The 20,703-nt window shown below is 46.2% G+C and overlaps 1 protein-coding gene across 1 annotated transcript in view; it reads left to right on the forward strand.

Moving 5' to 3' along the window:
- LOC141988227 (fructose-1,6-bisphosphatase isozyme 2) overlaps positions 1-19,982 on the forward strand; it is a 44,154-nt gene extending 24,172 nt beyond the window's left edge. Inside the window, exons 4-7 of the mRNA XM_074954059.1 lie at positions 7,046-7,186; positions 8,556-8,693; positions 14,227-14,346; positions 19,248-19,982. Coding sequence (XP_074810160.1) covers positions 7,046-7,186; positions 8,556-8,693; positions 14,227-14,346; positions 19,248-19,442 — 594 coding nt within the window. The 3' untranslated portion in view covers positions 19,443-19,982. The remainder of the gene's footprint in view (positions 1-7,045; positions 7,187-8,555; positions 8,694-14,226; positions 14,347-19,247) is intronic.
- The last annotated feature ends 721 nt before the right edge of the window (positions 19,983-20,703 follow it).

The following is a 20,703-nucleotide window of genomic DNA, read 5'->3' on the forward strand; positions in this document are numbered from 1 at the left end:
GCTCCACGCCGAACTGCCTGCACCATAGAGGAGCCTCTGTAGGGCCTGGAGGCAGAAGACACGGACCTGAGTGTGGAGACACTTCAGTCCCTGTCCTCCTTCCTTCAGGGATAGATGAAGGACCCCATGGGGCCCAGTGCGTTCCTGACCAAAAGAACCCCAGAATCGATGTCCGGAGGTTGGTCAGGAAACCTGGGGCCGGGACCAGGGTGTTGAGCCGGTACCAGAGCATGGACAGGACTAGTTGATTAAGCACCAGCAATCTCCCTCGGAGGGATAGACATCAGAGTAGCCGAATAGATGGCCTGGCAAGCCTCCACCTGCGCCAAGCCGCCGGGGTCCTGGATCACGAGGAGCACGTCATCAGCGTACGCCGACAGGGCCAGCCGCAGCTCCAGCTCCCGCAGCACCAACCCTGTCAACCTCCTGCGGAGGAGACAGAGGAAGGGCTCGATCGCCAGAGCGTACAGCTGGCCCGAGAGGGGGGCACCCCTGCCGTACTCCTCGCCCAAAGCTGACCGGTTCGGTCAGGGTCCAGTTGAGCTTAACCAGACACTCTGCGGAAGCGTACAGCACCCGGAGAAAACCCACAAACTGGGGTCCGAAGCCAGACACCTGCAGAGTGCTCAGGAGGTACCCATGGTCCACCCTATCAAACGCCGTCTCCTGATCTAGGGACAGGAGGGCGAACGACAGACCGTCTCTATGCCCGAGTTCCAAAAGGTCCCGAACCAGAAATAGGTTATCAAAGATACTGCGGTCTGGGACGGTGTAGGTCTAGTCTGGGTGGATCACATCCGCCAGCACAGACCCTAGCCGCAGCAAGATTGCTTTCGCTACGATTTTGTAGTCTGTGCTGAGGGGCAAGATGGGACGCCAATTTCGTAAATCGCGGAGGTCCCCCTTCTTCGGCAATAAGGCAAGCACAGCTTGCCTGCACGAGAGAGGGAGGACCCCGCTCTGCAGAGAGACAGCCCAGACGGTGACTAGGTCTGGGCCAAGGACGTCCCAAAACACGCGGTAGAACTCCACGGTCAGCCCGTCCATGCCTGGAGACTTATTAGTGGGCATATGACGGAGGGCTTCCGAAAACTCGGCCAGAGTGAGAGGCAACTCTAGCCAGTCTCAGTCGCTCACACTGACCATAGGGAGCTCCTCCCAAAGCACTCTGCAAGCGCTAGGGTCGGTCGGATCCGGGGAGAAAAGACTTGTGTAGAAGGCTCGGGCCCTCCCACACATCTCCACCGGTTCCGTGAGGGGGGTGCCGTCTTCTGCCAGGAGGCAGGTGATGTGTTTCTTGGCCCCCCTCGTTTTCTCCAGGGCATAGAAGAAGCGGGAGCCGCGATCCATCTCCCGAAGGAGGCGGATGCGGGATCTAACAAAGGCGCCCTGGGCCCGATGGTCTTCGAGGGCCTGGAGCTCATCCCGCTTCTCCCGGCACGCTCCACAGAGGAGCGGGTCCTCGGGGTTGGCGGCCAGACACCTCTCCAGCTCTAAGACCTCCCGTTCCAACTGCTCTATCACCGCATTTCTCCGTCGGCTGGTTCCCTGGGCGTAGTCGCGGCAGAAAAGCCGGGCGCGCACCTTCCCCAGGTCCCACCATCGCCACGCCGAGGGAAAGGCACGCCGCTGCCCTCGCCAGGCCAGCCAGAATTCCCGGAAGGACGTCACGAAGCCCTCATCCTCCAACAGGCTCTTGTTAAAATGCCAATAGGCCGGCTCCGGCCTCTCCGCACAGAGGGAGGCTGTCACGGTGGCTAAGTGATGGTCAGAAAATGGGGCCAGCCGAATGCTGGAGGAGTGGGCTCGTGAGAGATGGAAGCGTGATAGATAAATGCGGTCCAACCGGGAGTGGCTCGACTGATGGGCTTCCACCCGCACAAAGGTGAACATGGAAGTGTCATCCGCGTGGTGGTCATGCCAGATGTCCACTAGGGAGTGATGTTCAACTATCTCCCGGAGGGTGTCCACGGCAGCCGGGCACTGCTCGGTCCCCGAGCGGTCTCGCTCCTCGAGGGTGGTATAAAAATCCCCTCCCCGGACCAGGCACTCGTGAGAATCTAAGGTGCCAAGGAACGCGGATGCCTGCTGATAGAATTGCAGCCACTCCGGGCCCAATGTCAGGGCATAGACGTTAACGAGATTAACCACGAGCCCCTCTATACGGACCTGGAGTTGCAGCAGGCAACCCTGCACGGCCTCGGCAACCCCTAGCACCTCGGGCCGTAGGTCAGGGGAGAACAGGGTCGCCACTCCAGCCTGCCGAATCGTGGAATGGCTAAAGTAGACCCTGCCCCCCCACTCCAGCCACCAACTATCTTTGGCGGTTGGATCCATATGGGTCTCCTGCAGGAAAATCACAGAGTACCCTCCCTCCCAAAGGAAGGAGAGCACCTGGGACCTGCGGAGAGCCATCCTACAACCCCGGGTGTTCAATGTTGCGATGGTGAGAGGTATCATCACCCGGGGGGGATCCTCACTGGCAGGGACGCTCACATCCCTCAGCGGGCCGCGCGACAGTCCCTGCCCATCCCGTAGGTGAGTAATTGGTCACAGAAGACGCGGACCCGCCAGTAGGCCGCGGCATCCTGCTTCCCCGTCCCTTTACCATCCCCCATGAAGGCCCTTGTGGCCCGGAGTATTTGAAAAAAATCCCCCCATCGCTGGAGAGCAAGCTGTACCTTGTTGCGGGAGCCATGGACAACCTCTAAAAACTTCCGCAGCTCTCCTCGCAGCTCATGGGGGGGTGGGGTTACGGTTTCCCGGTTGTTCCCCGGCGGGACCCTTGGTGCAGCCCCGTGGCCCACTAAAACGGGCAAGCAGGGTGTGGACCCCTGACGGGGTGCCTGATGGGCTGGAGCTTCTAGGCCCACCTCAAACCCTGGGGCGATAGGGGGCGGTGGAGGGAAAATAGCAGCCCCTAATGGGTCGGGGCAGGAGAACGCAAAGACCGCTCCCTGGGGGTCATCAGTTGGAAAAGGGAAGGAGACAGCCCCGGGGGCGGTGATAACATCGCAGGAGGTAGACTGGATATGGGTAGGGGCAGGGGCAGAGGCGAGGTTCTGGGTTTCGGGAGGCAAGCAGCTGGATGGTGGCACCTCCCGATCAGGCTCAAGGATTAAGGGGGTAGGGAGGGAGCTCGCAGTAATACCGGGCGTAGGCTCTATGGTGGATTTAGCGGCCACAGCATCAGGAGGTGGATTATCTTCTGTTGGGCCCCCGCCCGGGAAGGAAATCGATTGCTCCACACCAACGGGGGGTGCCCCTGGCGACTCGTGTCCCGGCCGCGTGGCGCCAGCTGTCACCTGAGCAGGCTCGGTGGTCGTCAGCGGGGTGCCGTCAGCGGCCGGGTCGATGGAGGAGTCCGGGGCTCCTCAGAGGTGGGAGCAGAAGCAGCAGTTAGGGGGAGGGAGCATGGGGAAAAGAGGGATGGAGTAAGGTCGCCCAAATCGAGGTTTGCTGGCAAAAGGTTGTCCTCCCCCTAGGCAACCGGGGTCAGATCTAGGGCCTCGATCTCCTCGAACATGGAGGAGAGGACACTTTCCATCGCCCCGGAGTTCCCCCCGCTGGCAATCGCCACGACGGTTGCCTCGGGGTTCACGGGGACTTCGGGTAGTGTCAGGACAGAAGGGGCTTCCTCGAGGGTCTTGCAGGGGAGGGTCTCCCGTGGAGGGGAGACACTACCTTCCGGTGCTACCACGTCTTTCCCAGCTAACACCGGTGGATGGGACGCACTCGTGGGCAAAGCGGAAGGTTCGGCATCGGTGCCCCCCATCCTGGTCTTCCGGGGGCCCTCCGCCTTGGGTAGATGAGGCGGAGCTCGAGCCTTCCGCTTGCCTCGCTTCCCCTGGACTTGGGCCGAGCCCTCCATGGCATCATCTGGGGGCTGGTTTGCAGGGGTCGTATCAGGGGGTAAAGGCGATGGCTCAGGGGCTTGGGGGGGACGGGACGGTGGTGAGGCATAAGGGAGGGAGGATTCTCCCTGGGGCAGGCTCTCTCCCGTGCCTGGTGGTATCTCCGCCACACCCTCCTCCATAGGCCCCACCAGATTGTCAGCAGCGAGGGAGGGGCTCTCCCACTCGTCTGGGCGTTGTAGGAGGCACTCTAGACAGCAGCATTCCACAGGGCCCTGGGCTGGAACCCGGAGTAGAGGGCGGGCCCGGGTTCCCCCCAAATCCTCCCAACTCCTGGTCAGACACAGGAGGAGTCAACCTGGACTGTGAATTCAGAAAAATGGCCAAGCTGAGGGTTGCCGTGAAGCCCCAAGGCGAGCACATCCACCAATAAGCGCAAGACCCACCAAGGTAGAGCAGGAACTTTGTCACACCTCCTACCAAAAGCCTCTGGCAGACCGTAGCCCTCAGCCAGTTTCATAGATTCCAAGGCCAGAAGGGACCACTGTGATCATCTAGTCTGACCTCTAGCATAACATAGGCCATAGAACTTCCCTAAAATGAATTGTACAGCAGATCTTTTAGAAAAACATCCAATCTTGATTTAAAAATGGTCAGTGATGGAGAATCCACCATGACCATCAAGTAAATAGTCCCAGTGCTTAATTACTCTCACCATTAAAATCTGCAACTTATTTCCAGTCTGAATTTGTCTAACTTCAACTTCCAGCCATTGGATCATGTAATTCCTTTCTCTCTGAGACTGAAGAGCCCATTAACAAATATTTGTTCTCCATGTAGATACTTATAGACTGATCAAGTCACCCCTTAACTTTCTCTTTGTTAAAATAAATAGACTGAGCTCGAGTCCATCACTGTAAGGCATGCTTTCTAATCCTTTAATCATTCTTGTGCCTCTTCCTAGCTTGAGCTCAGCTTCTTGCCCCACATCCCTTGTCAGCTCTCAACTGCTGGGGTTTTCTCCTCAGTCAGCTTCCCATGACCTATTACTTCTTAGAGGTTTTTCTCCTCTACATCTGCCCTCTCTCCTCGGAGCTAGCCACAGGAGACACCCCACCACCACCCGCACTTTTCCTCAGCTGGTCTAGCCATCCATCCTGCTTCCCCCTCTCCATGGACTTCTAGCAGCCTTCTTCAGGGAACTCACTCCCTACTTCTTCTTCCTCCTTTTAAGTCTCAGACCCTGCACAGGTAAGGCTGGGCTAACTGGCCCAAGGCTTCCTGGCCCTTAAAGGGACAGGTGGCCCTGTTACAGTCAAAACCCCTATTTTCTATTGAAAAACAATTTTAATAGTAAATTTTTCACCAACCCTAGCTAGGGCGAAATCCTTAAGTTGTTGTTCAGCTTCTACTCAAACTAATGAAATCCCATTCCAATCCATGGGAGTTTGTTTGGCTGAGTCAGGAATGAGTTAAAGCTAAACGAGGACCTCAGGACTGTGACTAAAGGTCTCGTTCAAGTTCCTACTAAACAGGTGTCATCACAAAAAAGCCACCACAATTGACAAACTTTTTGGCAAACTTGGGAGACAGCATGAAATCCTGGCCCCAGTGAAGTCAATGGCACTATTTCACCCTGAATGAGCATAGAGAATAACAATTCTCAGCATTTATCACAGAGTCAGAAAACGTAGATCTCAGAGATTGGGGAAAAATTATTATATCAACTACTCGGCATCCCTGCCAGAATACTGGTGTGTCCTACTAAAGTATAGCTTGTAATGTTTTGTCCAGTGGACTTTTAAATCTCCCAAGCAATGGGGCCCCATCACTTCCCCATAGGAAGACTATTCCGAAGTCTAATATGTCTATCAAGTTTTTCTAGTGTTTAGCCCAAATTTTCCCTTTATTAATTTAATACAATTACTGCTTTTGTATCCATTTGAACACCCTTCAAAACATTCATAGACTTATGTCCCTACCTCTGTCATTTCCTAGCCAAGCTGTAAATATTTCTCTTTCAATCTTTTCTCTAAAGTCAGGCCCTCCAGCCCCTGATAATTTTTGTTGTTTTTCTCTGAACTCCCTCTAGTCTGTAAATATATTTCTGTCAATGTGGTATCTAGAGATAAATGCAATTTTAGGTACAGTCTATGGAGAAGGACTATGTCAACACCCCCTCTCTTCTCCATGATATGACATTTCTGTGAATACAGCCCAAAATTCTACTGGTCTATCTTGCTGTCACATGGCATAATGAATTCATGCTAATTTGTTGTTCCCTATCACCCTTAGGTCTTTTTCAGCATTATAGCTTCTCAAGTTTCTCCTTTTCATTGAATAAGAGCATTTGAATAGTCATTGCCCAGCTTGATATATCATCTTGCCTTTTTTTCTGCTGTTGTTTTCTGCTCTCTCTTTAGGTCCTTTTGAATTATGTCTCTGTCCTCATGGACATTTGCAGTTCCTGCCAGTTCAATACCATCTACGAATTTAACTCACATGTTGCTTATAGATCTCTAAAGAAGATGTTACTCTAAAGAAGAGTAAATAGTACCCCGTACATAGGGTGCTTAATATTAATGTTTGTAAAAACAGTTAAGCATTTTACATGGCTTGAATAGGAACACTCACATTGTTATTTATATAATGCCATAAACGTGTATGGTGGTTTATAAATAAGTCCTAGAGGACTGAAAACTGATTTTTAAAACCACAGCATGCAAAACCAATAATAAATAACAAAGCTTGCTGTTGTGGAGAGGTGCATACTAAGGCAGGTGCCACTCCCACAGCTCCCATTAGTTGTGGTTCCAGGACAATGGGAGCTGTAGAGATGGCCCTCGGGGCGGGGGCAGCGCGCAGAGCCTCCCTGGCCACCCATGAGTCTAGGGGCTGCAGGGACCTGGAGACTGCTTCCGGGAGCTGCATGGAGCTAGGGCAGACAGGGATCCTGCCTTAGCCCTGGGCCCCTGCTGTGCCACCGACCCAACTTTTAATGACCCAGTGGGTGGTGCTGACCGGAGCCGCCAGGGTCCCTTTTCGACCGGGTGTTCTGGTCGAAAACTGGACACCTGGCAACCCTAGAAGACATTGGTTATTTTAACAGTTTTTCATTTAAATTGGAGTTCTGCTTTTACTGTTTTCCATTAAGATCTCAACCTTCAATATCGTGATAATTCTTTCCTCAGACAACAGAAGATGAGCCCTCTGAAAAGGATGCCTTGCAGCCAGGTCAAAATATCGTTGCAGCAGGCTATGCTTTGTATGGCAGTGCTACCCTGGTGGCTCTTTCTACTGGGCAAGGAGTGGACTGCTTCATGCTAGATCCGGTATATACACGAGATATTAATTACTATATACATTCTTTTTGCCTTTTCGTATTTCATGTGCTAGGCTTTACTTATTTTCTCATTCCTCTCTGGTCTAGAAAATATTATTTGTGCCATTCTCCCTTTTGAGCTTGTCCTATTTTAATCTGTCCTTGTCGTACTGATACTTGGTAATACAAAACCACCTTGGCTGCAGTACTGCAGTCCCATTCGTGGAAGGGAAGAAATTGAGACCTTGCCCCTGTGTATTCATCTTAAGACTACATCATAGCCCTACACTGGGAAATGTTTAAGAAAACTCATCATGGGCAGTGCCTTTGCCTCCAATTAAGGGCCCCACCCTCTTTAAAAAAATAAAGAGCCTCAGTTTAGCTTTTAATTCAGCAAATGCAAATACTAATTATGGGTATAATTCATACACACTTATATCCCTAACTTCCTGACTGCATCTGCAGGTTAGATAGCTTTACTTTGAGTGCTTTGACTTGCATACTCAAATATTGCAAATAAAAAAAGTGCCCATAAAACTGCAGACTGCTTCTCCACATCGGACAACAGAAGCCCAGACAGCATTGTCCAAGGAACTTGAGTCGGAGAAAGGAGATGGCTCATTTGGAAAGTCAGCACAAGATAGGTAACAATATAAAGGTTTTATTTAATTAATGGGCGAAATCTTGGCTCCATGGAGGCCAACCATTGTGCATTGACTTCAGTGAAGGCCAATATATCTAAGCTCTAAAAGTAACTTACTGAAGAGATCACACCAAGCAGACAGACTGGGGACAGAATTGATGTGAGGGCTGAGGGAGGACACTGAATTAATTAATTAGAATTTTCAGGTTTGGGGAGAAGCTGGAAGCTCCAAATCATCAGGCAGCCAGGGAGATCTCACGCAGCAGTGGTCAAGATCAGTTTACTCAATATATTTGGGATGTTAACAACACTCTAGTTAACATATACATACAGTGGGGGTGCACAGGGGCAGTTCAAAAATCAAAAGACTACCCCCAAAAATCAATTGTAAAAAAAAAAAATCTCATTATTTTGATCCAATCTCATGACATTTTCAGGTCTGACTCATTTTTTAAGATTTGGGGTTCATAATACTGGACTGGTATTCATTTTATGACAATTATTTCTGAGATTATTTTTGTTCACACTGAAGATATGGCAAATCTTCCTGTACCTAAAGCAGCTTTCCTATTTGTGATCTGTTTGAAACAATGACAAGTCATATAAATGAATGCTGATTAAAGGACCACATTGTGCTAAAGTCTTTCAAACTTTCCTTTAGCGTGGCATCTCTGATAGAGTATATACAAGGTATCCTGCTTCCTGCTAGTAATTGGTGCACCTCATTCTTCTGTAGGCTCTTGGTGAATTTGTTCTGGTGGATAAAGATGTGAAAATCAAGAAGAAAGGGAAGATCTACAGTGTCAATGAGGGTTATGCTAAGTACTTTGATCCTGCGATGACAGAGTATTTACAAAGGAAGAAATTCCCTGAGGTGAGAAAATATCAGCTTTGTAATCAGTTAATGCAGCAAGGGCTCATGCTGCTTTGAGCACAGTACGGCTCAAAGAGGAGGATAGGTTTGACTGTTTCGCTGAATTAAACTCCTTGTCAACATTATCTACAACCTGGTACATTCTGGCTACATGGATAAAGTACTTTGGTTTCCACTACTCTGAAAATTCTTTATAACTTCAACTTTTATGGTAGCCAAACTCATCGGCATTGTGTAATAGTTTGGAGGAAGATGTGCTAGATAATAAGAGCCAGAGTTTTAAAGAACCTCTGAAATTATGCATGCAAAATTTGGACATGCACCTATTTTCAAATATATTTGAATATGCACCTAAATTAATAATATGCACAATTATCCATTTTGGGCTAGATTTCTCACTGCTGCTCAGTAGGTTGCATTGAAGGGCAGGGTGTAAAAATCCTCCCGCACAGTTGCACCCTTGTGCAGCAGCAGGGTACAGTTGCAAATCCCATGCTATGCAAAGTGCAAAGACTAACACCTCATGGGGCACAATACAACTCCAAAGGCAAAGAGGTGGACTCATGCCCATGCCCCCCTTCCCCCATACTGGGTGTACATTGTACCACCTGAACAGGTATAGCTGAGGGCATGCTACCCTCTACATTCTGCTGCCTCTGGAACTCCCCACCTGCAATGCCTTCAGCATGGATCAGTGCCTAATAAGGCATGACTGAGCCCTTTGTGAGGATGAACAGGTACATGCACACATTTTGCCTGTGCAGCTTTGAAAAGTTCTTTGAAAATGTGTCTGTGTATGTCCAACAAGTCACTTCAAAATGTGGTCGACTATAATTACTCAAGTTTGAATTTTGTTAGGATGCTAGAATTAACCCTACTCTTGCGAAAGAAGACGTCTGATTTATTTCTCATCTAAAAGTCAGTGCATCCAGTAGCAAACTTCCCCAGAGCACTATACTGAGGCACTGGTTCAGTAATGGCACAGTAGCACAAGAGCCTACTTGCTAGCTACTTCCTGTACCTAGGGTTACCATACATCCGTATTTTCCCGGACATGTCCGGCTTTTTGGTTCTTAAATTGCTGTCTGGGAGGAATTTTTAAATATCTAAAAACGTCCAGGATTTTGCCATTATTATTTTTCCCTAAAGAAGAGTTGATCATTCAAGAAAGAGAGCGAATGTTGATCATTCGAGAGAGAAGGGGGAACGCGGCACGCTCAGGGGAGGAGGAGGGGCCGGAGATTTGGGAAAGGGATTCAATGGGGCAGGGAGGGGGTGGAGTTGGGGCGGGGACTTTAGGGAAGGGGTTGGAATGGGTTGGGGAAGGGGAGGGGGGGCACGAGCAAATATACCACCCCCCCCCGTGGAGTGTCCTCTTTTTTGAATGTTCAAATATGGTAACCCTACTGTAGCACCATGTGTTTTGCTTGGAGAGCTCGTGTCCGAGTACTGGCACAAACTGATGCTGCTTAGTTTGTCAAGTCCAATGGGATCACCTCTTTAGATAAGGTTGCAGGTCATATTTCTGTGAGGACTTCTTGGTAGGCTGTAAACTTACATCTTGCTACACTGAACAAAATGGGTAGTTTTGCTCTGTGTCTGCCCAAGAACTCTGCTTTATTGCTCGAAGTTGTTACTATGAGATATGTTGTACTATAAAGCTGTGCATCTGTTTGTGGTTTTATTTGAAACAGAAATGAGGAATTTAGTCTAGTTTTGAGGGAAGTGGAACCCAGTTTACAGCCTTCTTGCTTCCTGAAAATTGCTTCTTTATATATGAATCCTTCAATCCTCCAGATCAGAACATAACCTACTTTTTATAAAGCCACCTGACAGTTGAAAAAAGTGTAAACTGTTTGTTCAATTAGCAAAGCTACCCAAAAACAAACAAACCAGGAAACGCCATGTATCATTATGTTTCATACATTTAAATTTCAAAGGGTGAGAAAAACATCAAACAGTGCAATCCAATGACATTTCACCAGCACTCTGTCAACACCTCTGTGGAGTATCTGTAACTTGTCACACAGTTCTATCATACGGTATCAATAAATCCTGCAGGACTTCAAACCTCATTTACAAAAACATATTGGTAAGACCTTCCTCTGTGCTATTGTTGCAGAATGGCTACTGGAAATGTTTCTAAACTAAAACATCTAGTTAGCAGCAGGGTTTTTTTTTAAACTTTAAAAGGTAATACTGTGTCAATGCAGTCACTACTCACATCTTCTGGGGAAGGTCCTATAAAAGGTTTCAGCCCAGTCATTACTGAATATTTAGCTGACATCAGAAAAACCTAGGGGCAGTTCAGCATGACCAACAGGTCCTCAGGAAAGGCCCAAGCCATTATGGTGCCATCACTTCCACTCGAAGAGAGGCCTTTCTTCATCCCTGCTGCAGGGTTTGGGCTCCAGAGAGCCTCCTAAAAAAATAACGGAAAAAACAGGCAGCTTCTGCCTGTACAATCTTTTCAGGCTGTATTAGCTTGAAGTTGAAGCAAACAAGATGTAGGGCCTAATTCAGAAAAGCAGCCTGCAATGTTGCACATGCAAATAATTGTAGGCACAATTTCTCAGGCATAAATGCAAAGGCTTTTAGACATCTTGCTACTTGACTGAGCCTGCAAATCAGGTTATTAGACAGTTAGATGCCAAAAAATGCACTCATACAGATGCAGATACAAAATGCAAATATAAAATCAAAAACTAAGATAAAAATGAAGGTCCTGGGCAATACCAAGTTTGGAGGCAGGAGAGGAGGCTGAAGGAAAAATTGTCTACTGTTTCTCAAAGATTCCTAAATGAAACATAGAACATTGCTTCAAAAACGACATTATATTTTTATTCTTTGCTAGGCCATATTAGTAACTAAGTTAGTTAACTAATTATTTCAATTACCTTTCATTTTCCTGTCCCATTGATCTCTATTACCCCTTTTCTCTTTTCAGTTCCACCACAGCATCTCACCTTCCTTTAGAAGGGCACACTTCTTGCTTCAAAGTCAAATGCAAGGGCCCTTGACCAATCCCTCTCTTCTGGAATGTGACTACTCTCCATGGCAACGGTGCGGGGATGCAGGGAGGGAGGAAAAGTCCAGAGTAAACCTAAATCTCTTGTTAACCATCACAAAACCTCTGTCTGCTACTCAAGCTTGAATAGCAAGCTGCCATCTGAAGAGCTTCCTGTAGTGTGTGTAAAGGAGTATGCTGATTCTAACATGCCCTCCACTATGGGCAGTGTTATGGAGGAAACAAGTTTTGTACATAAGAAGAGAGCTAGGGAAACCAAATTTTACTTTAAGCCAGAGCTATGTCCCCCTTCCTAGGAGATCTACTTTCTAGCCGTGCATCTAACAATACCTCTGTAGAAGAAAACAGGTGCCACACAGATGAATAGATGAGCAGAGGTTGAGGAGAAAGCTGATGTAATACTGTGGGAAAACGTTACACGACCTTCATGTTTTGAACCATTTTAATCCATTTGGTTTAAGCATAAGAGACTCGTAAATAGGGCCCTGTGAAAATCGTGATTTCACGGACTGCTTGGAAATAGAAAAATTAGCTAATACTACAGTTTTTCCAACAGTGGGGAGGCAGAAGTGGGCATCTGTGCGAGTGACGGTCTGATGCTTGGTGTGGCTCATAGCCCATGGCAGCATCATGTCAGAGCAGCAGTTTGGGTGGGGGACTTGGCATCCAGTTTTCTGTGAGGCACAGTAGCCAGCACTGCTGCCTCTTGTAATACATACTGTGGGCTGCACCGAGTGTGAGGCTGGCATACACGGATGCCTGCTTCCGCCACCCCACTGTTGAAAATATCGCAGCAGTTTGGGGGGGGTGGGGGAAAGGGGGGTACTCAGTGGTCATGCATATGCTGCTGGAATCTTGGAAATCTCTCCCTCTCATTAGGACCCACTGAGCCAATATCAAATGCTCTCCAGGTGCACATACAAATTAGGCATTTCTGAGAGTCTAGTCAGAGGAAAAAATTTATTTCACTGGCATTCATGTGTCTGTTATCTTTGTCTGAGAGGGAAATCTGGGCATTGTTCCAGCCATCATGCAGCATACATTAGCTTTCTCATCTGAAAGAGAAATATACGAGATATTCAACTGCAGCTGTGAGAATGGCAGGTTGTATCATAAGGGATCAAACAAGAAGTAAATCTTGAAAACTAAAGTGAACACTGAATGTAGTGTCTTTTTCCTAAAGGGAAGTCAAAGGTTTGCTTTTGTCTGTTTGCCACATCCTTGTGATGCAGATGACAACTGCACTAAAATGAAGCAGTTTCTATTATTTGTAGCATGATCACTCTTTCAGCTGCGTCTGTATCAGTTATGTTTCTATCATGGTAGGAAACAACCAAACCCTGATAGAGGAAGCAGGATTCCCAGCTGTCCTTCCTATTCCCATATACTGTACTTATGATCATCACATAACTCAAACACACTAGTGGAATGTGGTCCTCTATGTCCTAATACACAAAAATTCTTCTTCTTAAAAAGGACACCCAAAAGTTAGAATAGAATCCTGGCATTTCCTATTCTTTTAAGGCTGCCTGTGCAGAATTTGGCTCCCTGGTGCTTATGGATTGTGATATAGTCTTTAAATTACTTGATCACATACTATTTTTAACAACAGGACCACTTACCCCATTCAGTACACAGGATGGACCTGGCTCTGGGGATGAATAAGGATTGTGCAATGAAGGAGATTTGTCTGTAAAACCCCTGCCTCATTTCTTGCAGAAGTTGGAAGGTGTATACTGATAGAGGCAGGGGATCAGAGGTGATGCACTGGGGGAGCACATGTCCCCCAGATTTTAAATAGGCACTGTCAAGTTTGATAGGCATACATTTTCTTACTTCTCTCCCAAAAATGACATTTTCTGTGATAAACTGCCTTCCAAAAAGCTAAAAGCAAACAAAACCATACTCTCAAATAATCCTCGGTCCCTCAACTAATCTCCAGAATAAGTCTGTAACAATCCTAAAATCATAGCACCTATTTGGGAGCAAAACAAGAAGAATCCTCAGGGTGTAGCGGAAGGATAGATTCCCCCTTGCTCTGCTCTTCCTGAATCTCCATCCTTGGAAGCACCTAACTACACCCATTTTTCTGATCACATGAGGAAGCAAGGTTATCACCAGTCTCAGTCCATGTTGGCTCTCAAGACAGAGCAAGCAGGGAAAGTGGAAAGATGGCATGAGGTTCTCATGTACTCAAATTGCACACACGTGTGATGCCACAAAGTTACCATGAGTGGCTCATACTACCCAGGGAGAGTTTAAAAACTGCTGCAGCTACTTTGGGGTTGCATGGACATTATTACATTTTACAAGAGACTATCCTTTTGAGAAAGGGTGTGTCAAACTGTAGGCCTGCCAACATTTAGAGTGTCCCATGGGTGGTCAGGAATTTTGATTTCTGCCTTGTAACAAAATGAAGAGGGCAATGATACATTGCAGTTTTGCCAGCTACCCAGCCTGGCAGATATAACAGCTTTAGCTTCAAGGTCTCCATCTGTTTTACAGGATGGCAGTGCACCCTATGGCTCTAGATATGTGGGCTCGATGGTGGCTGATGTTCATCGCACCCTGATGTATGGTGGGATATTCATGTACCCAGCTAACCAGAAGAGTCCTAAGGGAAAGGTAAACTGTTTGTCTTCTGAACTTACTGTACCTAATACCGCTGTTTTTCCAGAGTGTGTTAAGATGGTTCTAATTTATGCACAATGGCTTAAATATAGCTTTTCTTGAGCTGGTTTGGGAGTATATTAAGGGACACTAAGGTCAAAGTTTTTACAAATTAGATTTGGCCCAACTCAACAATGGTCCCATCTAACATACTTCTGACTTTTCAGAGTCATCCCACTTATTTTTGTGTTTTTAAACCAATCGTGTTACAAACTATGCACACATCCTTCAGTGGAGCCAACTTTTGATTCACAGTCTCCAATGAGGATTGAACCTGGAACACAGCACTGAACACACAGGCCTCTACCATTTGACCTAAAAATAGTTTTTTTACTTGGTAGTGAGGATCAAGCAGTTATAGTAACTGGAGCCAACCACTAGAGTGAAACATCACAATGGCTCCCCTGGGAAAGTATTCAAAATAGTGTAGGACTTAGGACTTGTCTACAAGGTGGAGTAATGGCAGGGGTGTAACTTGTAAAGCACACTAACCTCTTGCACATTAATTGGTCCATATAGATTCTGCTGATTCACCTTCATGTACTGCTATTTGAAATAGTACTACATTAAAAAGCACTAGGGAATCTTTAGTATGGACCACCAATATCCACACAGACCAATTAATGTGCAACATATTAGTGCCTTTTAGATATCACACCCCCCATAAAGCACATTACACCACCATGTAGACAAGGCCTGAGTCTCATGGTACATAGACTGGGTCTGCTATACTGACTCCGCGGCCCTGTCCTCACTGAATAACACTGTGCTACCAGAAATCATGTTTAAATACAGCTGAGCTAGAAAGCACTGTTTCCTTGACCGGTGTGGACAAATATATTTTGTCCCACAGAATTAGCCAAGCTGTCATCATGATGATTATAATCTGTCCAACTATACAAACCACCTTGGGACAGGGGACTAAAAACTCATCTGAAGAGGCCAATCAATAAGTCCTTGTTGAAAAAGAGGAATTGATGGAAGTAGGGAAATAGCTGGGTTCTCACCATGGTGGCACTGCAGGAATCCCCTCCTTATGTAATGATTTTCAAGACTGGTTTTTAAGCCATTCCAGGTAATGTGATTCCTGGGGCAGATTTGCTCAGAATGTTTGAGTGTTAAAGGCCTTCTGGCAGGGACTGGCCATTTATTACAGAATTTGCGAGGTGGTCGTGTGTGAGAGAGAACCAGCTTTACAGATTTTCTTTTTCAGGTTAAGTCTTTATATTTGGAAATTATATAAACCAGCTGTGAAGTGAATGAGATAGGAGACAGGAAAAAAGGGACATCCTGAAGGTACTGGCAGGCATATACCGAGAGGCAGCGTACACCATACATTGTGAAATACATACTGTGCTCTAGACCTCTGAGCAAAGGGTATGTGTATGTGGGATCTTCATTTTACGTGAACAGCTGTGCCAGATACTATAAAAAAAAGATGCTGAATCTTTACTTTGTGCTCCTTTTTGGAAGGCAATAGCAGTTTCAAGGTGATTTCATTTCACAGCTTTAGAGAAAGCAAGGAACAAATATGGAATTAAAGGGTTTACACATGTAAATTAGCCTCTAGTAGCTAATGGTTGACTTGGATTGTGTTGCCATGGAGGAGAGGGAGAGGTGACAATTAGCTCAAGGCTTTCATTCAGGAAGCCTGGGTGTACTGTGAAGGTGATGTATTTAGGTGCTGGAATGAGAATTTTGGAGGCACTGTTTTCTCAGTCAGCTTCCAAGATTTCGGTTTTTAATACTGGGGGGGCAGGGGAGGTTGCTTTTAATGGCTATACTATAAAAAAAAATTAAGGGGCTGTCACTTTCAGTTAAGAGTGAAAAGGGCTTGTAATTTGAGGTAAAGGATCACCACCACTTTTTCTAGACTTGTGTTGTCTTCAGCATGTAGGTTTGTACATACTGACCAATTCATCCAAAGTCACAGCTGTTCCGGTTGGAAAGACAGTACCATGGCGACTGTTACCCAGTCATCCTCCTTTACCCCGTGAACATCCCCAATGCATAGGCAGGGTGCTGAGAGAGCAAATTTGTGGCGTTGTACCTGGGATGGATTTGCGCCATGGATTTTGGAGCTGAAGTGCATGATGGGCATGCTAAATGAACAGGCTAGTATAGCACAAAGGCCACTCCCTACAGGTCAAGATAAAAACAAGAGTGTAGAGTGCTCAATATATATAATGAGAGTTAATATTTGTCTCTCATATTGAAACAAACAGTATCAACCTATTTGAAGATGCTGTTTTTAAACTGGAAATGTTAACCAAATTTTTTTTTTGATCTGATGTTCACAATGCTCTAATGAATTACAAAACGTTAATTCATTCAAAGGAGGGAGGCTTGGATGAGGTCAGCTTTTCGAACAAAAGCAAGAAGTATGCTTTTGACCTGGACATGGTGGTGAATGAGGACAGACACACGGATGAATTTTAGGCAGCAGACCACAACTTTATTAAACCCAACACAGGGGAGGGGCACTATCTGCCCTGTCACCCAGGCTCTTACTTAACTGCCTGTACGTAATTCCAGTGCGAGGTTAAAGCCTCTGCCATATAACCCGACACTGAGGGTAGACTCAGCTTCCTCTTCTGAATCCTACCCCCACCACCCCCATCCACTTGTGAGGGCGACAGAGGGTACCAAAACGGGAAGACTTTAGCCTGTGTAGGACACAGGGTCCTAGTCTATCCCATGAGCACAAGGCCCATCAGCAAATTCCCAGAACCGTTCCTTTTAATTACACTAGAAACCAGCCACAAGTTGCAATAAACTAACATCCCTACCAAATACTACCACAAATTACTAAATCCTATTCCTATTTAGCCTAACTGTGCCTCCAGGATGCCGTGAGGAAGGCAAAACAAAAACAAAACCCCCCAAACTGGACTATGCCAATTTGGCCACAATGGGAAGAAAAAATTCCTTTTTGACTCCAAAACAGGTGATCGGTCAGACCTGTAGTATCTGTAAAACACAGCTCCTAAACTATGGTTACAGGGGGTGGAGGTGGCAGGGGTTTCTGAAATAGAGCAAAAAGAGGCTCCTCAAGGCCTGGCCTGGCCTGGGATTTAATATTAATGAAAGGGGAGAGCAAAGAACCAATCAGTTCCCTTCCTCTCCTGGTTGGCTAATGAATTAATAGAGACTCGGGGGGGGGGGAGGGGGCACCCCTGCATTCCCCCCCCCCCAGCTAATGCCTGCTCTGCTTCCCCTTTCTACTGGTTCTATCCCAATCACTGCTGGTCCCATCTAGTTTTCCACCTGTTGAGGCGGATGGATGGCATTCTTAAGGTTTACAGTCACACCAAAGCAGTGACAAACCCCACATGATTCTGCAGTGACTCCACTGCTGTTTTGTGGCAGGTTTTCTTTTTCAAATTGACCATGCCATAAAGAGAATACAGAGGCCATTGCCCCAAGTTACTTGTTAGCTGGACATTGTGTACTGAGAGTGGCATTTAAACAAACTTTAAATATAAGTCAGAAATAAAGTTAATGTTATGTACATTGCTTAGGTGTATGAAATCCCTGGTTTTACTGCAAACGGGGTGATCACAGAAATTATTACATGGTTGATTGCATTCCATTACACACCTCGATTTCCCCAAAGCACATTATGTTTTCGGGAGGGTGCTTTACATTTGTATAGGCTCAATACCTAACAAGCCTGTAAGATAGGAAAGTATTATTATCTCTAGTCTGCAGATGGAGACCTGAGGCACAGAAGGAAGAAGTAAGTGTCTTATCCAAGCAGATCCCCCAAAACCAAGTCCATTAACTGAAACTTGTTAAATCACCAGCCTTTCATTCCCCTTTACATACTGTAGTTTTTTCAGCGGCGTTGGAACAATTTTTATAGTGGGGGTACTGAGTGCCATTGAACCAAACTGTAAACCCTGTATATGATGGAAACCACTTCAAGCCAGGGGGTGCTGCCACATCCCCATCCCCCTAGTTCCAGCACCTTGGAGTTTTTTGACATGACCCAAATGTATTTGCTTTCAAACTGGAACATTTTTATAATGATGTCTGAAAATCTAGGCTGAAATTTCTGTTAACATTAATAGGTATTGGGGGCCTAATTCCCCTCACACTAAACTGAAAATACGTTTCTAAAATAACCATAGTTACTTGGAAAAATTGAGTTAGTGTCTGCATGAACTCCACTCACTGTAACAGGTTTAGCCACAGTTGTACAGTCAACTCCTGAAACTTGAGAATGTCAGCATCAGGTTTCAGACTCCAAAATATCCTGAGCAAACAAAACTGTCCAAGCTTCAAGATAACAAACAAGGCCTGTGGGAAGGAGTCATCTTTGCTAATTCAACCACTTCACTGCAGCTTGCAGCCTCAAGAACCTGGTTAGTCAGGCGAAACCTATTGCCAGTGCTGTCCCACCTACTGTATACCTGAGCTCTGAAATGCTAAAATTCCACTGGAATATTGATACTTCAGTGCAATGTCACTGCATTCTTCTACAGCTTCTGCAGAAGCTGCAATGGAAGCCAGAAGAGAAAGTTTTAAAAATCTCACAATGGGAGATGGGAACATGACACAATATGATGCTTATAGTGGGGACGTTATTGTTAAAGAAACCCTGAAAGAAGGTTGAATAAAGAGAGGCTGTAAAAGAGACAGAGTTGAAGAACACAGTGGTTAAAACACTGGCAGACGGTCTACACCAGAGCTCCCATCATTGCTAACCCCAATGGAACTGTGGTAGATTCTCTAGTGGGAGATTTGCAGAAGCTTGCCAAGATCACAAAGGGAAGGTCAATAGTTTTAAGTTCTGAGAAGCGCTTTGTTGTTATTTCCCCCCAAACAGTCCTGTGTTTTGTCTTTTCTTACAGCTCCGGCTCCTTTATGAGTGCAACCCCATGGCTTTTATCATTGAGCAGGCTGGTGGGATGGCTACCACAGGGACTGAGCCAGTGCTGGATGTGAAGCCTGAGTCTATTCACCAGAGAGTCCCATTGATTCTTGGTTCCCCGGATGATGTGCAGGAATACCTTGCTTGTGTGCAGAAACACCAGAAAAGCAGCTAATGGCATTCACACACCAGATGTTCCTCCCGCACCTGCTACATTACTTTCCAGAAAGAGAAGCAATCAGAAGACTTTGGTTTCCGGGATATTAGTTCCCCCTTTCACTGACAAATAGAAATAGTGAAGACTGTTCCTGAAGGTTTTAATTCCCCTGGAATACAAGTGCAAACATTTGTTAGTCTCAATTTCTGTAGTACAAGAGTAAAAGCAAAGTCCTAATTTTAAGACTAACAGTAGCTACTTGCTTAATACTAACAAAGGAAGTGAATTGTTTGGGTTACACTCTATTTGATCTAAGCGAGGTGTCTGATAATGCAGTGGCTGGCATTCTTTGAGACAAAGCATTTTTATGTCAACATTCAAGATTTCATTTAGAGACGGTGTATCTGTTGGAGGTTTCGTTGGAGACAATTATTATTTTGTCAGTCCTCATACTACCACTAGTCTTGTGATCTGAGTGTGTTTATGTTCCAAATAATATTTGCCTTGGGTAATTATTAAATATTAAAATTGAATTACCTTTCCTTGGGAATGGAAGAATGCTTGATATGGTGCTTGAAATCATTTCCACTTCCCTTCTGTCCAGAGTCCCATGTAATTTCACACAAGCTATTACTACACAGCAACTGCAACATCTCAACTCTCCTTCTTTATGAAAGATTTCTCATGTCAGATTTATACTTACTTTTACCCCTCCAGCCATACCTGGCGTGGTCTTTATCTATCCAGCTAATTCTAGTACATCCATCACCTTGATATCCAGGTGCCCGTCTCATATGTATCAACGTAAATTATTGCCTTGCACATGTATTATCATGACACTGACTGTACTACATTTCATCTTAAGAGTCTGGATCTACCTTTTTCTTCTCATCCCTCATTTTGACTTTTTGTCCACATTTAGACCATTGCAAGTGGAAAGTTATACTCAACGAGTTCACTTACATGTGCATGAGTAAAGTAAATGTAATACCTCCATTTGTAAAGTGGCACGAGCTATTACTCTTAAATAGAGAGCCCTGCATGGATACAAAATTTGTATCCACATCTGATCTGCAATCCACAAAAATGATCCGTGGACCCAACATGGGTTTAGTTCCAGTGGCACTGGAACACTTTTTGGAGTCGGGATGATGAGCTGCACCCCTCTTACCACTGTCCACACCCCTCACTGCTCCCTAGAGCTGGGGCCAGGAGCAGGACCATGGCTCTGGGAGCGTGTGTGTGTGTGGGAGACGTCAACAGGGGTAAAGCATCCAGG

This window comes from Natator depressus, chromosome 5, assembly GCF_965152275.1.
Source record: "Natator depressus isolate rNatDep1 chromosome 5, rNatDep2.hap1, whole genome shotgun sequence".
Taxonomy (NCBI): domain Eukaryota; kingdom Metazoa; phylum Chordata; order Testudines; family Cheloniidae; genus Natator; species Natator depressus.